The sequence below is a fragment of the Miniopterus natalensis genome, chromosome 2 (genome assembly GCF_054644295.1).
Source record: "Miniopterus natalensis isolate mMinNat1 chromosome 2, mMinNat1.hap1, whole genome shotgun sequence".
Taxonomy (NCBI): domain Eukaryota; kingdom Metazoa; phylum Chordata; class Mammalia; order Chiroptera; family Miniopteridae; genus Miniopterus; species Miniopterus natalensis.
In genome coordinates, this window is record NC_142082.1 from 93121029 (window position 1) to 93137481 (window position 16453).

General features: G+C 41.7%; 1 protein-coding gene across 6 annotated transcripts in view; it reads right to left on the minus strand.

The window, feature by feature from the left end:
- Positions 1 to 16453, minus strand: part of MICAL3 (microtubule associated monooxygenase, calponin and LIM domain containing 3) — a 233196-nt gene that overhangs the window by 80988 nt on the left and 135755 nt on the right. For all 6 annotated transcript variants that reach the window (XM_087814402.1, XM_087814401.1, XM_087814400.1 and 3 more), the window contains 2 exons: positions 7818 to 7906; positions 6981 to 7068 (listed from right to left, as the gene is read on the minus strand). In XM_087814402.1, the coding sequence (XP_087670528.1) occupies positions 6981 to 7068; positions 7818 to 7906 (177 nt within the window). The remainder of the gene's footprint in view (positions 1 to 6980; positions 7069 to 7817; positions 7907 to 16453) is intronic.

Consider the following 16453-nt stretch of genomic DNA (forward strand, 5'->3'; position numbering starts at 1 on the left):
ACCTGGAAGTAATTAAAAGAGAGTGGCAGATGCCTGGAGCTCCGCCTCTTTCCAGTGTATGGAAGGTGTTTATGTGCAGAAGCCTGTCTCCTCCAGAATATTAGAGGTGGAGAGATAAGGAGCAATTGTGAAGAAAGAGTCAGTCACCAGCCAACACACACAGTTGAAAATTGTGATTGAGAGGACACAACAGCCCACAGCCTTACTTAGGCAGGAGTGCCAATTTGACTTCCTCCCTGTTTCATTATAACTAATCTACTTGTTGGCACTTGCTGGCTGGCTGGCTGGCTGGGTCTGAGTTGCAACATAAGGACTGTTTTTGGAGTCTTGATGAAGTTTTAGAATTCTGTAAGAAAACTGGAATTCAGGGAGGATTCTTCCCGAAATCCCCTGCCTGACTGTTACATTTAAGAAAGCCCCATGGGGGCCCAGCCAGCATGGCTCAGCAGTGAGCACTGACCTATGATCCAGGAGATTGAGGTTCACATTCCAGGACACATGCCTGGGTTTTGGCCTCAATCCCCAGCAGGGGTCGTGAAGCCAATCAATGACTCTCTCTCACCATTGATGTTTCTCTCTCTCTCTCCATTTCCCTTCCTCTCTCTGAAATCAATTAAAAAATATTTTTAAAAAAAGAAAAGAAAGCCCCATGTGGGTATTTTTCTTCCATTTGTACCTCAGGAGGTCACTTGTGGGGCCTGTGCCCTACATGGCATCATCCTGCCCTATTTTTCAGCATAAAATGTCCCATTTTCATTGCTGGTACTGTTTCCATGTATACACCATAGGATACCTCCTAGGGAATATCTAAATTAGGGAAATCACCAGGGAATTTATGAGAAAAAAGAGAATGGATTTCAAGGAGTTTCAGAAAGAAACTCAGACCCAAAGGGGGTTCTCCAGGGTTCTTCACAATGGGTGGCACAGAGTCATGTCCATTGTCACCACCTTTCTTAGATGTTTCAGGACATTGTCCTAAATAATAATGGCTCTCCTCTCCTTTCTTATTGGGACATGGGAGGGCAACAGCAGCAAAGGCTTAATCTGAAAATCACACACATGTATCTGTCCTTCCTCATCACCAATTCTTAGTCAACTTATTATGACTTATTGCATCCCCCACATCCCAGTACTTTTTCTCTCAGCCTTTTGCGGGCACCCAGACACTGACTGACTTCATTCAGAGAATAGGAAGCAACAGACTGAAGACTTGGGAGTGGGTGGGAATGAGCAGGCTAAGAGAGGCCACTCAAACTCTACTGGGACAGCATCTGAGCCAGCTGCGCTGTGAGGATTTCAATGAAACAAACGACAGTGGTCAGGTAGAGCTGTGAGCTATGTAGAGATGTAGACCCTTTCTGACTGGGGAAATTGGTTATCTAGAACACCAAGAGAACCCGGTACTCTGTTTCTCTGTTCTGTGGGGAAACTCAAGAACTCCTCAAGTCCCCAGGAGGGCTGCTTCAGAGTAGAGGAGGCCAGGAAGGCCTTTTTTAATGACAGACACCCAAGTTCCTAGAGCCTAGCAGGAGCAGACGGCACTGAGTGCTCCCCCCCACCACTGTGCCCTCTTTTGGCCCAATTCAGCACCAAAGTTGGACTGTGTGACTGTGGTCAGCATGCTGACCCAGTACATGAGGCCACTGCTGTGAAGGCACAGCAGGGTGTGTGAGAAGGGTACACGTTCACCCTTCAGACTTGAGCAGACGAGCAGAACTGGGTATCCTAGCTCAGTGTCTAGGTCACAACAAAGATGTCACAGGAGAGATTCCAGCCAGGGAGCACAGAGCAAGAACCTTCAGTGTCACCAGGAGTAAGGTCACTGCACTTCAGGAAAAGCCTCAAGGCAGAGGAGACAGGATTGCTCCCAGTCCCCACAGCAGCCCACTAGGGTCAGAAACAGAGGTTGTGTGTCCCCATGGTAGACACCACTCAGTGTTGAACTTCCACCTCTCCATCTGCTCCAGCCCTCACACCATGCACGCTGGCTCACCAAACACGGGACATAGGTGGCATGTTTCCTGCTCTTTTCTACCCACAGCTGCTACAAGGTAAAATGTCTCCCATTGCCTGTACAGGGGCCCTGCCATTAACGAGAATCTATATTTCGGGTATAAATACCCCGTTTCCCCATTTTAATACACTTCTGCTTTTTCCTTGCGCTGCCCCATCCCACCCCACAATGGTTTCAAGCCCACTCTGAGACCAGCCTGACCTACCTCCTTTCCCACCCTCCATTCAGAAAAAAGGTAAGGAAAAGAAAAACTCAGAAACCTGAAGATTGTTTGAAATTTATTCTCTTAAATAAGAATGGTAACACTTGTTAAAAAAAATTAAAAGCACAACACCTTAGTTTCACAGAAACAGCAAAAACAAAGTTACACAATGAAATAAAAAACTCACAAAGAAACACACCAAAAACTCACAACAGCACAGGTTAAAAACAAGGGCAAAATAAAGGCTCCAGAGAAGGCCAGAGGTGGACAGCGGACACACTCCTGGGCACAGCTCATCCTCCCTTGCTCAGGCTTCTTTGTACCACTGCTGTGGGAACCTGGCCTGCTGCCTGCGCCCCCACCCCTTCCTCTACCCTGAGCTGAATGGAAAGGGAAAGGGGGCCCACTAATTCACAGGTCACACCTTCAAGGCCACTCTGGGGCCCCTTTTAGCAGGGGCTAAAAGTGTTTCACTGTCCTACAGAGACACATCGAACACTAACAGACAGTAGCAAGCTGCAATGACTAGCCCAGTAGAACAAGTACCTAAGCCTGAAAACAAAACAGAGGCAAGGTAGGCTGTTTGGTTCTCTGTAGTATGTCACCAGCAACAGAACCCATGCTTTCCTAGTTTGCTCTTGAATCAATTTCCTGAGGCTGGGAATGTGTACTGTCCATTTTCTGTGCTGCCAACTCCCCAAGCTCCAAGTCACAGGTGTGCTGGCTGCTCCGCCCCTTCCCCATCTGACCAGAGCACTGAGCCAGGCCAGTGGTATGGCTCTAAAAGAACAATCCCTCGGTTTCCAGGACCAAGGAACAAAAAGCTTTAGAAACAGCTTCATTATTATTGTTATTATTTATGTCATAATATATAAATATCTACTCATATATATGAAATTAAATCTATATAAATAGATATGTGTATATAAATAACCACACATCACCATTAACTGTGACTCCTGGGGTAGAGTTGGGGTGTTAAGCTGAACTGCAAAAATCTCTTTGCTCTACTAATAGGTTTTTCAAAAATGCCCCTAAGGGATTTATAGGGGAGGCAGGAAGGAGATTTCCTAACTTCCTCCTGCCAGACAGGAACCCCAGGACTGAACGGAATTCCTTGTACAGCATGGCTATTCTAGCTGGTGTGCGAAGAAATGCCTATATTTCCTAATGCTCATTCAACATCCAAACTATGAAACCTGATAATAATCATGCAAGGAGTGTCTGGGGACAGGGAGCAGGAACCTACCAGGTATCCGTTAGGCACCTTTTTAGTTAAGATCGCCTTTTCCATAAGACAAGATACAACTAAAGTGCTTCTCCCATCTCATCTTTGTTGCCTGTACTAGAAGAGAAGCTCTTCTGTTTCTTGTTATGACACCCCATAGCTTTTATACTTTATTAAATATATATAATATATATCTTTATTGATTTCAAAGAGAGGAAGGGAGAGGGGAACAGAGAGATAGAAACATCAATGATAAGAGAGTCGTCATTGATTGGCTGCCTCCTGCACATTCCTGACTGGGGATCGAGCCCACAACCCAGGCATCTGCCCTGACTAGGAATCAAACCGTGATCTCCTGGATCCTAGATTGACGCTCAACCGCTGAGCCACGCCCGGCTGGGCTATATGTCACTTTTGGTTATTGACTGCATGAGATGTAAAAGGGATTCCTCTGGACAAATAAAGGATTCCCCAAACCTGCAATTCAGGGTCTTGCATCCAAGAGGAAAATACCCCATTTGGCTTTCTCTTTCTCTGCCTATTGTTGTCCAAACTTTTCCTGAAGTCAGGGTCAGTAGTCTGAAGCCCAGGAAAGGAAAATCTGTGCCAGGTCCACTAATTGGTAGCAGTTAAGTATAAGAAGCTTGGAAACAAAGCAGTTACAGATTTTGAGAACAGAAGAGAGGGTTTTTGTATTAAAAGCACATAACAAAAATACTGTGAGCAATGTCCTCCAAACACTAAATCAGGTAGCAGTTACAGACTAGGTTACCAGAGAAAGACAACACTGTAGGGCAGGCCTACAGTAGGGTCTTTTAACTTGTGGGTAGTGTTTGCTTTTTTGGCAACTGCGGCAATTTTGGCACATGGGGAAAAGAACATAAGGGAGAGGAGAAAAATGCCACAAAATAAAGAGATGGCACAAAGCAAAAGCACAGCAGAGTCAAGTGCTAGCTACAGCCATAGCTTTTCTGGCTCTGATCCCTGAGGATGGTTTATTTGTACATGGTAGAATTAAGTTCATTCATTTACAGCTTTTTCTTGTTTAGAGAACAGCAGAGAAGATGTGCCATGGATCTGGGTTAATGACTGCTACTTATGACACACATTCGAGACCGCCAAAGCACATAAGTTTTTCTGAAGCTTTTCAAAAGGAAATTCTAGTTAACTAATCGATGCTTAATTTGGGACATAAAAAAGGGAATTCCTATCAAAGGAGAAAAAGAAATCTCTTTCATAGCAACTATAAAAGACCACCCATGATTCTGTTCCTTTTCTACAGAGGCTAGCAAAATTAGGCACCTGACAGGGGAAGTGCTGCTGCTTTGGAACATGTTCAGACTCAAAGCTGTGTTTTCCAAAAGCTTATGTCTCCAGAGGCAGATACTAACTGAATCTCATCAGCCCTAAGTCCTGACTTTCCTGCCACCTAGAGTGTCCCTTAAACTGGGGACAGTGCCTGTCTCATTTTTTGGGATGCCACATCTTGAACCCCTTTGCTAGAACAGGCAAGTCACCTTCAGAAGCAAGAACCATGAGTACTGCTTTTTCCCTCAGGGCTGCCATTCATTTTTGGTTGTTTAGATTCTTTAACCACATTGCCAACTCTCACCTTTTTTTTCTTTCCTATCAAGATCAGGGGGGCGAGGGGGGGGATTACTTTGCAAAGGATACGACTGCCTAACCAACTCTTGTCTTCTCTTCCTGCTTTGTATTCTTCTCCTTCTCTATGGAACCTTTAATTCTTTACAACTCCTAAAAACCTGAAATCCATTATGTTTTCAAACTAGACAATAAAATGGCAAAAGGAACCAGAAGGGAAAGTGAGTAAACGCAGCTTGCTCAGGAACAACCTGAACTTCATTGTGTTTATTCTTTTTAAAGAATGTTCTGTACTCTATACCCTAAAAGAAAGTTTAATTTCTTTGAGTTGTTTTACTGAGCAGCCAGGTTCCTTGGAAAATCCATCTCTGCTGGAATAAGATCTGGCCAAATGCACATTCTAGAATGCAGAGCCCAAACCTCTGTCTAGATCCCTTTGGCTATTTTTCTCTGCCAGTACTTCCCTCTATGTTCTGCAAAAGGCTGTCAACACTTCATGAGAGAGACAGATGATAAAGAGTTTCAGGGCTACAGAAAGTTTCAAAGTCATTCATGGCTTAAACTTTGCTATAACATGTTGGTCCAACCTGCAGGGCACTTAAAGTTTCCCCAGGTTATATTAAGGGCACATGCAGGAGAAGGAGTCAAGTTCACCTAGCTCAGGTGGCGTATGCCATGTCTCAGCCTCCAGATCACTGCACCAAGGGTGTCATCCAGCCTCTGGCACATTCTCCCTCTCCCAGAATGCACAATGAGGTTCACATTAGTTCTTATACACGGGGAAAGAAGTAACCCTGGGAACCTTTCATTTGAAGGCTGAGTGGGTAATTCTTGTATTTTCCCAGCCCCAATTCCTTCTCCTTAGTTTCTGGCATTAGCTAATAATCTTAGTTTTTACATGGTGATTTTTATGAGTTTGTAAATGGCTGCTTTAGACATATTTGCTTTGAATGAAAGGAAATATGTGATGTCAGAAACACAGCCCTGCTGACTTCCTCTCTTACTTACACAGCAGCCCTGGGCTGTGAATAATCTGAGCTGTACTGAGGGCATCAGTTTACAGAACTGTGAACATATCTCACAGGCTAGTTTGACATGGAGCAGAGGGAAGGCAATTTTAAGAGGAAAAAACACAATTCTTCACAAGTTTAGTGCCCCAGAGCCCCTAAGCCCTGCTCTGCAAAGACCAGAATAAATATGTTTTTAGAGGGAGGGATGGTGTAATTCACCTCCTGACACAAGGAAATGGTTAGTGAGAGTGGGACAAATTAGGGCTTGATCCTCGTTAGAAATTCAAATGCCCCAAAGTGATCAGGACAGGGCATGTTCTTTAGTGGTTACAGGTCAAATAGAAGAGAAGTGTCAGTTCATCTAGATACCTAAATAGTGAATAGGATGCAAATATTTCAAGTTCAGGTGAAGGTAAATCCAGATAATAGGGTTTAGCACAACTCCATGTTCTGTCAAGAGTCCCAAGCTAGAGCTACAAGAAGGCCCTGTAATTCTGAATTCTCACCTGGGTCAATGACAAAAGCAGCCTGTTCTGAATTCCTATTTACCTAGATAGAGCCTGGAGCAACTACCTCCATGTGTTTGACAGGTGGGTAGGCCCCATGGCTACAAGCAATACTTTGAGATACTGAGTAGACATTACAAAGCTTGGGTGATAACGCTTACCAGATGGTGCCCCTACTGGCCCACAGTTTGCCAGTGAAACTCCCCCTTGATTTGTACCAGCACCTCAGACAGGCCATAGAGAAAGGGGACTCCAAATGCAAGTAGCTGGCACATGAAAAAGGAGTCCAAAGGGTTTTGAGCCACTTGATGCCCAATCGAAGAAATGTTGCTTTGAAGGTGCTGGCTCATCACCCTGGCCTTGTCACAGAGGCCAAGAGAGTGATGTACTACCCAGCCAAACAAGGAAGTGAGGCTACCTGGAGTTCTATCAGCAGGGTTGGTGATGATACTGGCCCGTCCATTTGCGTCTGCAGTGGGGCCATCCTGCAGGGGTCCTCTGGCTGCCTACGAAAGTCCGCAAGAAAAAGAAGAGTGAGTGATTGAAGTACTTGAATCTCAGGAGGCAATGACACCCAACTGGTTAGTTTGTTCTCACCAGTCAACCCAGAGCTATATTCCTCACACAGTAAGTCTTTCTTTTAAAAGACCAGGACATATTTCACATGAAGTCACAAGGAGTCAAAATCTAGCTCCACCCAAGTATACCTTTTCCTACAAGTCCCTCTGCAGTCAACAGGAGCCCAAGGAAGCATTAGCTAGCCTGCTCCCTGACGAGGTGACATCATGGAGTAAAGATAGAGGAAGGAGCTAGTTACTCTCTTTTAAAAAAAAGAAAGAGAAAGAAAAATGGTTCTTAGATAAGAAAGTGAAAGGAATTGGCAGGCAGAGCAAATTACTTACAGCCAAGTTCCTTTTTAGGGTGTCCTTTTCTCAGAGAGATGCTTATTTACAAACGTAAAAGTCTTCTTTTACATAGAGTGAGCAAAAGAGAGGGTCTGACATAGTCTTCCAAATCCAACTCAGGTGGTGGATAGAACATTACTTCAGTGAAATGCAGCATTAGATTAGGCTTGCAAAGTTGGTTCCCTCCCCGAAATGGACAACAACTACCTCTCCAGCAAGCCTTTCCCACTAACAGGAAAGGCAACTCAGTGGCCATTCAGCAGGCCCCACTGGCTACACACTGACCTATCATATCACTGAAATAAATAGTGCCTGCTGCTTCTCCCTCATTTAGAGATGGATACCATTACCTTTCCAGATAGAGGAGTCACTGCTGGTCTCTTCCTCTGTGTGGAGCCGGAGAGTCGGTAACAGTAGTGTGGTTTGCAGTAGAATTTACCTGCAGGCAGCAAGAAGCGGGGGGGAAAGGGGAGTGAGCACAACTCTGTAATTCTGAACTTAACTTCCTGGTTTTGGCACACTATCCACCTCCCCTAGCCATGGGCACCATCACCACCGCCTCAACCTTTCCCAGGCTCAGGCTTCTTGTCCAGGGAGGCAGGCCTTCCCTAAAACTTTGATTTCAGCCCTCCTCTCCCCTTTATCCTTTGGATGTGTGCAGGCCATTGAGCCATCACCCAATCACTGCCCAGAGCAAAGATGTAAGGCTTACATGTCAGAGCCAGCGAACAAAGTGGCAGTGTATACAGAACAAAGATATGGTCACATGAAAAGCTGGGAATAGCATTTGTGGGGAAACCAAGAATGAATACAAATGCGGGGTGGAGGCGTGGAGGCTGCAGGGGTGGGGCAGCATTGACGGTTAGTTAACTCTGACAGGACCCCAGTGCTGCCCACTTGTCAGTACTGGTCAGACTGCAACTTATGACCCTTTAGTGGGTTAGAATCAGCATTTAGAAACAATACAGTGCAAAACCAAACCAAAAAATCCTGGAATAGACTATAAATAGAATAAAAAATACAATAGAATAAAAAGAATTAGAGTAGTGCATAGTACATAATTAGAATTAAGTATTATTTCTTGCAACTTTTATTTATTTATTTACTTATTTATTTATTTAGTCCTCACCTAAGGATATTTTTTCCATTGCTTTTCAGAGAGAGTGGAAGGGGAAGGGGGGGGGGGGAGGGAGGGAGGGAGAGGGAGAGGGAGAGGGAGAGAGAGAGAAACATTGAAGTAAGAGAGACACATTGATTGGTTGCCTCCTGGGTGCTCCCCAACCAGGGCCAGGGATGGAGCCTGCAAATGAGGTACGTGCCCTTGGCCAAAATCGCACCCGGGACCCTTCAGTCTGCAGGCTGATGCTCTACCCACTGAAACCAACTGGCTAGGGCTATTTCTTGCAACTTTTAGCTGCGACTACATGTGTTTACTGGGTCCTAATGTAACATGTATTTGCTATAGTGGGTATAGTCAAAAGTTTGAAAAACCCCAATCTTGGCTTTTCCCATGACACTGCAGTGGGATTTAGTCACAAAGGGTCATTTTTTTCCTGAGTCTTTCTTTACTCCCACTTAAAGAGCCAAGGCTTTTGAAAATTAAAGGGTAGACCGTATTATACAGACTGTTGAAACAGGAGTAATCCCACTCATCCTTCTCATTTGTAGAAAGTACTCCATTGACAAATGAACTTTGCCATTCTCAAAGTTAAAATAAGAGAACGTAACCAGAAAAACAATAAAGATCAATAAAACTAAGAGCTGTTTTTAAAAAAGAGAAACAAAACTGACAAACCTTAACTAGGTTAATTCATAAAAACAGAAAACTCAAATAAAATCAGAAATGACAAAGGATACATTACAACTGATACCACAGAAATACAAAGGATCATAAGAAACTACTATAAACAATTAATTATATGTCAACAAGCCGGACAATCTAGAAGAGATAAATAAATTCCTAGAAACACTCAACCTATTACTAAGACGAAATCATGAAGAAACAGAAAATCCGAACAGACCAATATCAAGGAAAAAGATTAAATCAGTAATCAAAACCCTCCCTAAGCTGAAAAGTCCAGGACCAGATAGATGGTTTCACTGGTGAATTATATCAAACACTGAAAGAAGAATTAACAGCAATCCTTCTTAAACTCTTCCAAAAAATTGAACAGGAGGGAACACTCTCAAACTTATTTTACAAAGCCAGCATTAACCGAAACCAAAGCCAGATAAGGAAGCTACAAGGAAAGAAAATTACAGACCAATATCCCTGATGAATACAGATGTAAAAATTCTGAACAAAACATTAGTACACAGAATTCAATGGCACATTAAAAGATCACGCAGCATAATAAACGAGTTTATTACTGGGATGCAAGGATGATTTAACATATGCAAATCAATAAATGTGATACACATTAATAGAATGAAAAATAAAAATCACAATAGATACAGAAAAAGTATATGACAATGTACAACATCCTTTTGTGAACAAAATGCTCAACAAATTCAGTACAGAAGGAACATACCTCAACAAAATAAAGGCCATATATAACAATTCCACAGCTAACATCATACTCAATGGTAAAAGGCTGAAAGCTTTTCCTCTAAAATCGGGAACAAGACAAGGGTTCCCCCTCTCATCACTCTTATTTAACATAGTACTGAAAGTCCTAGCCAGAGCAATCTGATAAGAAAAAGAAATAGAAGGCATCCGAATAGGAAAGGAAGAATACTGTCTTTGTTTGCAGATAATATGATCTTATTTAGAAAATCCTAGAAACTCCACCAAAAACTTCTAAAACTAATCAACAAATTCAGTAAAGTTTTAGGATACAAAATCAACATACAACCCTAGCCGGTTTGGCTCAGTAGTTGGAGCATGGGCCCCGGACTGAAGGGTCCTGGATTCAGTTCTAGCCAAGGGCACGTACCTCTGTTATAGGTTCAATCCTCAGCCCCAGTCTGGGTGTATGTGGGAGGCAACCAATCGATGTGTCTCTCTTACATCAATGTTTCTCTCCCCCCCTCCCCCTTCCACTCTCTCTGGAAAAAATATCCTTGGTGAGGATTAAAAAAAAAAAAAATCAACATACAGACAGCAGTTGCATTTCTATACGCTAACAACAAAACATCTGAAAAAGAAATGAAACAATCTCATTTACAATAGCATCAAAAACAATAAAATACTTAGGAATAAATCTAACCAAGGAGTGAAAGACCTGTACACTGAAAACAACAAGACACTGATTAAAGAAATTAAAGACGACACACAAAAAAAGGAAAGATATCTCAAGTTCATGGATTAGAAGAATTATTATTACCTAAAGCAATATATAGATTCAATGCAATCCTTAAGAAGATACCAATGGCATTTTTCACAGAAATAGAAAAGACCCTGAATAGTCAAAGCAATCCTGAGAAAGAAGAACAAAGCTGGAGCCAAAATATTCCTGATTTCAAACTCTATTACAAGGCTATAGTAATCAAAATTAAAAATAGACACACAGACCAATGGAACAGAATTAAGAGCCTAGAACTAAACCCACACATATACAGTCAACTAATATCTGACAAGGGAGCTAAGAATATCAACAGGAAAAGAGAGTGTCTTCAATAAATAGTGCTGGGGAAAATGGATAACCACATGTGGAAGAATGAAATTGGACCTCTATCTTATACCACTCACAAAAATAAACTTGGAATAAAGACTTAAGTGTAAGACCTGAAACACCTAGAAGAAAACATAGGAAAGCTCATTGGCATTGGTCTCGGAAGTGATTTCCTGGATATGACAGCAAAAGCACAAGCAAAGAAAGCAAAAAATAAATAAGTGGGACTACATTAAGCTAAAAAGCTTCTGCACAGCAAAAGAAACCATCAATAAAATGAAAAAGCAACCAATGAAATGAAATAAAATATTTGTAAATCATATATTTGACAAGGGGTTAATATCCAAAATATGTAAAGAACTCATATAACTCAATAGCAATGACCTGATTAAAAAAATGGGCAGAGAAACTAAATAGTTTTCCAAAGAAGACATAAAAGTGGTCAATAGGTAGATCAGGGGTGGGGAATCTTTTTTCTGCCAAGGGCCATTTGGATATTTATTACATTATTCACAGGCCATACTAAATTATTAACTTAAAAATTAGCTATGAAAAAAACTCCCAGATTTATTGAATTTCGAGTCCCGCCTTCAGTTGAATTGGCAGGGACAGATCAAATAATTTCACGGGCCATATATGGACCATGGGTTGGACATTTCCCACCCGACGCAGATGAAGAGGTGCTCAACATCAGTTATCATCAGGGAAGTGAACCTCACACCTGTTAGAATGGCTGTCAAAAAAAGGACAAAGAATAGTGTTGGTGAGGATGCGAAGAAAAGGGAACCCTTGTGCATTGTTGGTGGGATTGTAAATTGGTAGTCACTATGGAAAACAGTATAGAGGTTCTTCAATAAATTGAAAATAAGACTATCATATGATCCAGCAATCCCACTTCTGGGTATTTATCCAAAGAAACTGAAATCAAGATCTTGTAAAGATATCTGCACCCCCATGTTAACTGCAGCATTAATCATAATAGCCAAGATAGAAACAACCCTTGTCCACTGATTGATGAACGGAAAAAGAAGACATGGTTATATGCACAATAAAATATTACTGATCAATGAGAAAAGAAAATCCTATTGTTTGCAACAAGTTGGATAGACCTTGAGGGAATTATGCTAAATTCAGACAAATACTATATGATATCACATATGTGTAATGTAAAAAGACAAACTCAGTGAAACAGAGAGCAGAGGGCTTGCTAGGGCTTGAGGGATGAGGGATATGGTTAGATACTGGCCAAAGGGTACAAAGTTCCAGTTATAAGATTAATGAGTTTGGGGATCTAATGTGCAGCATGGTGATTATAGCTAGTAATACTGAATCACATATACTTGAACGTTGTTAAGAGAGTGGATCTTAAATGCTATCACCACACTAAAGAATTAGTAAACTATGTGACAGGATAGAGGTGGTTGCTAATACTATGGCAGTAATCATTTTACAATTAATAAATGGATCAAACCAACATGTTGCCTACCTTAAACTTACACAATGATATGTGTCAATCACATTTCAATGAAGCTAGGGGTGGGAGGGTGAGAAAAAGCTGAGGGGGAGCGGAGAGAGAGAGAGAGAGGACCTAAAAGTCAAAGTAAGTAAAGATGAAATGGCATTCTTCCTTTTTTCCCTTCACCTGGTGATCTGATTAAATTTCTTTTCCTTCAAAGTAACTGACTTCTGTTTTTCTTTTACCTGTACTCCCCCTGCAACACTGAATAAATTTTTTAAAAATAATTTTTATTGATTTGAGAGAGAAACACCAAAGTGAGAAACATTGATCAGTTGCCTCCTGTTTGCGCACTGACCAGGGATTGAACCTGTTACCTTTCAGTGTATAGGATGATGCTCCAATTGAGCCACACCAGCCATGCTGAATAAATCTTTTAGAAAAGTATAGTTTATGAACTTTCATAATTTCAAATAATATTCATATACATAGTATGCTTTCTGAAACAGAATTTCCCACTAGCTTCTGGCACTTAGTCAGAACTCAGACACACTATAGCTATTGTTAGGAGCATCAGACAGTAAAAGGACCAGCAAGCTCACTGCTTATTTCTCTACAAGGGAAGTTAAGTCATGGGTTATTTTTTTCAGCTTGGATACAGTCTCCTTTTACAATCAGCAATAAACCATTTCACTTTTAATTTTGGCTAAGATAAAATGTAATTAGGGAAAGATAAAATGTATTAGTGCTTGGCTCATATGCTACTTTTTTGTCTGTTTTGTATTTCATTCTTTTGTTTTTAAAGAGTGACCTTTTTAAAAAAAATCTTCACCCAAGGATATTTTTTCCATTGTTTTTTTTTGCGGGGGGGGGGGGGGGGAGAGAGGGAGAGAGAGAGAAGGGGGAACATCAATTGAGAGAGACACATTGATTGGTTGCCTCCTGCACACACTCAGACCAGGGCTGGGGATTGAGCCTGCAACTAAGGTATGTGCCCTTGGCTGGAATCAAACCTGGGACCCTTCAGTCCATCGGCCAATGCTAAAACCACTGAGCCAAACCAGCTAGGGCTACATTTCATTCCTCCTATTTCCACGTGATTCCAATGTGGCTACTAACCATGTGGCCTGACATTACCTACCAGAGAAGTGGACACATAACCCAGACTAGTCAAAACACCCCTTTCCCTCCAGCCCACCCCAGGATATGATACTCTAGGAAATAGCGTGTGCTGAGCCACGCTAAAGAGAGCCATTCTTGGGATTCTTACGGGTCATGAGAGAAGAGCAGCTCTTCTCTGAGGTCACTGAAGGAAGATGTAAACCTAATGCTAAATTTCAATCTGACTGGGGTTTTTATTACTTGTAACCAATAGTCTTGCTTATTATAGCATCAGAAAATCACAATCAGTTATAGTTACTTTCAATTCTTTCTTTTATTTTTTCCCTGGATTAATTTGCTTTTTTCTACTAAAGCAGAATCCTAGATTGTAAAATACAACTGAACAGATTAACCTACCAGGGAATCCTTATTGAATTAGGTATGATATCCTAAATTAATAACAACAAAAGGTTTATGTTTTATTATTTTTTAAATCCTCACCCAAGGATATACTTTTATTGATTTTTAGAGAGAGAGGAACATCGAGAGGTTGCCTCCCACACATGCCGCAACTGGGGATCAAACCTGCAATCTAGGTATGTGCTCTGACTAGGAATGGAAATTGCAACTGTTTGGTGTATAGGATGATGCTCCAACCAACTGAGCTACCCGGCCAGGACAAAAGGTTTAGGTTTTAAAAACAAGTCCCACAAGTCTAACCAAAGGAATTTTCAAAAAAAAAAAATTCCAGAAACCTAAAGCTTTCTCTAGGGATGCATTAGACGATGGAAGGAAACTGAGCACTGAAACTGTATCTACATCTAAACACTGTCTCCATCATTCAATGGCTGTGTGAACTATGTAGCTTCTTGAAACTTGTTCCTCCCATAGAATATGAAGATAATACTCATCTTCTAGACTGAGATAAATAAATGAGATGTCACCTGTCATATGGTGTACATGCCCCATTAATGTATCTCCTTGTACCCATTCCCAGACTCAACTTGGTGGTACTCTCTGCTTCTCAGATTAATTACAAAAAGAATTAATTTTATCTGACATTTACCATGTGCCAGATACTACTGTAACTGTTTTACATCAACTCATTTAATCCTCATAATCCAATGAGGTAGGTACTATTATCCACCTTTCTCTAAGCGAGGAATAGAAAGGCTAAGCAACCTGCCCAAAGTGTCCCCCTCTCAGCAATTCTCAGACAGGATCAGAAGCCTGGCTCTTGCCATCACACTATGACACCTGTCTCAGAAAATACAGCTATTTAATGTTATAAACTGACTACAAATTATGGTTGTTTCAGTCAATTCACTGATTTTACATGGTCTAAATAAATTAAGGAATCTTGGTAATTAAATATGGGAGTGACTGACTGGAAGAGAGAATTGGAGAAAACAGATGACTAAAGGTAAACTGGGCCATGTATCCATTCATTCAACAACGTACTGAGTGCCATTATATGACAGATACTAATGTAAACACTGAAAATGCTCCAGTCAAGAAGACAGACTAGTGTCTGCTTGAATGGAGCAGGTGACATGTGAATAAGTTCCAGGCAGTGAGAGTACTGCAGACCAGGAAGTCTGTGAATACCTGAGGAGGGAGTACATTAAATGGGGATGCAAATAACAAGAAGCTCACCCTGAGAAGATATGGGGAAGTACATTCCAGGAGAGGAGACAATTAGTACAGTCCTCGGGTAGTAATGGCTAACCATGTTTATAGAATGGAAAAGAGATCAGTGTGGCAGGAGTACATAAGCTAGGGGACAGCCAACAGCCGAGAGACTGGAGATACAGGCTGGGGCAGACAAGTGAAACTCTAAGCCTGTGAAGACTGCTGGTACTGCAGCAGATAGGAAGGGAACAAAGCAAGAGACTGGTAAGATCTGATTTACATCCCCTGGGTTTCTTTTTGGAAGCAGACTATAGGGGGCAATGGTGGAGCCATGAAGACCAGCAGTCCAGGTGGAAGGTGCAGTGGTGGTCTGGGTGGGACTGGCAGAGATGGAGAGTACAGACTATTTCGGGCTTGTCTCCACTGAATGTGGCCCTTTGCAGACCACTTCAGCAAGTACCATGTGTTTTCTCTCCTCAAGATGACAGGGAAAGACTTGAAATACTGTCTGACTTGGAGTTCTTGTCTTCAGAGTTGATAGTAAAAAATAAGCTAGTATTTGGCAAGAGAAAGCATAGCTTACTTTTAGGGCAGTCTGCATCTTTTTAAAAGAGTTGAATGGAAGAATAAACAGGGACAAGGGTAAAACATGCATATTTTTCTGAAGTGTATAATTCTCAATTTACCAGCCTGGAGTTGACATTGGCTCAGAGTTACTAATCCCAGAACATCTGAATTGAAAGGGACCTCAGAGGTCATTTAGTACAAACTAGCACTTAATAGTTGTGTGAACATGGACAAACTTTTAACTTCTCTGAATTCAGTTTCTTGATTTGTAAAATTACAGTAATAAAACGAGCCACTTTCTGGGGTTGTGTAAGGATGAAATAACCTGATATACATTAAAGGGCCCAGCACAGTGCCTTGAGCCATAACTTCCCTGGCTTTTTTTTCTTATTTGAGGCTCTTCAGTTAAGAGTTCTGAATCACACAGTAACTTGGTTGGAGAAGAGGCTAAAACTTCAGGACCCCTAAAATTCCATTATTTTCTCTAGTTCGCTTGTCCTTTGTGGAGAGGCTGAGCTGATAGAGCTGATAAAAGTTGATCAGGGGTTAAAATTTGGGGAGCTGGTTTAGACCCACTGTCTTCCCTGCTCCAGTGTCAAGAGCAACGCACTTACCA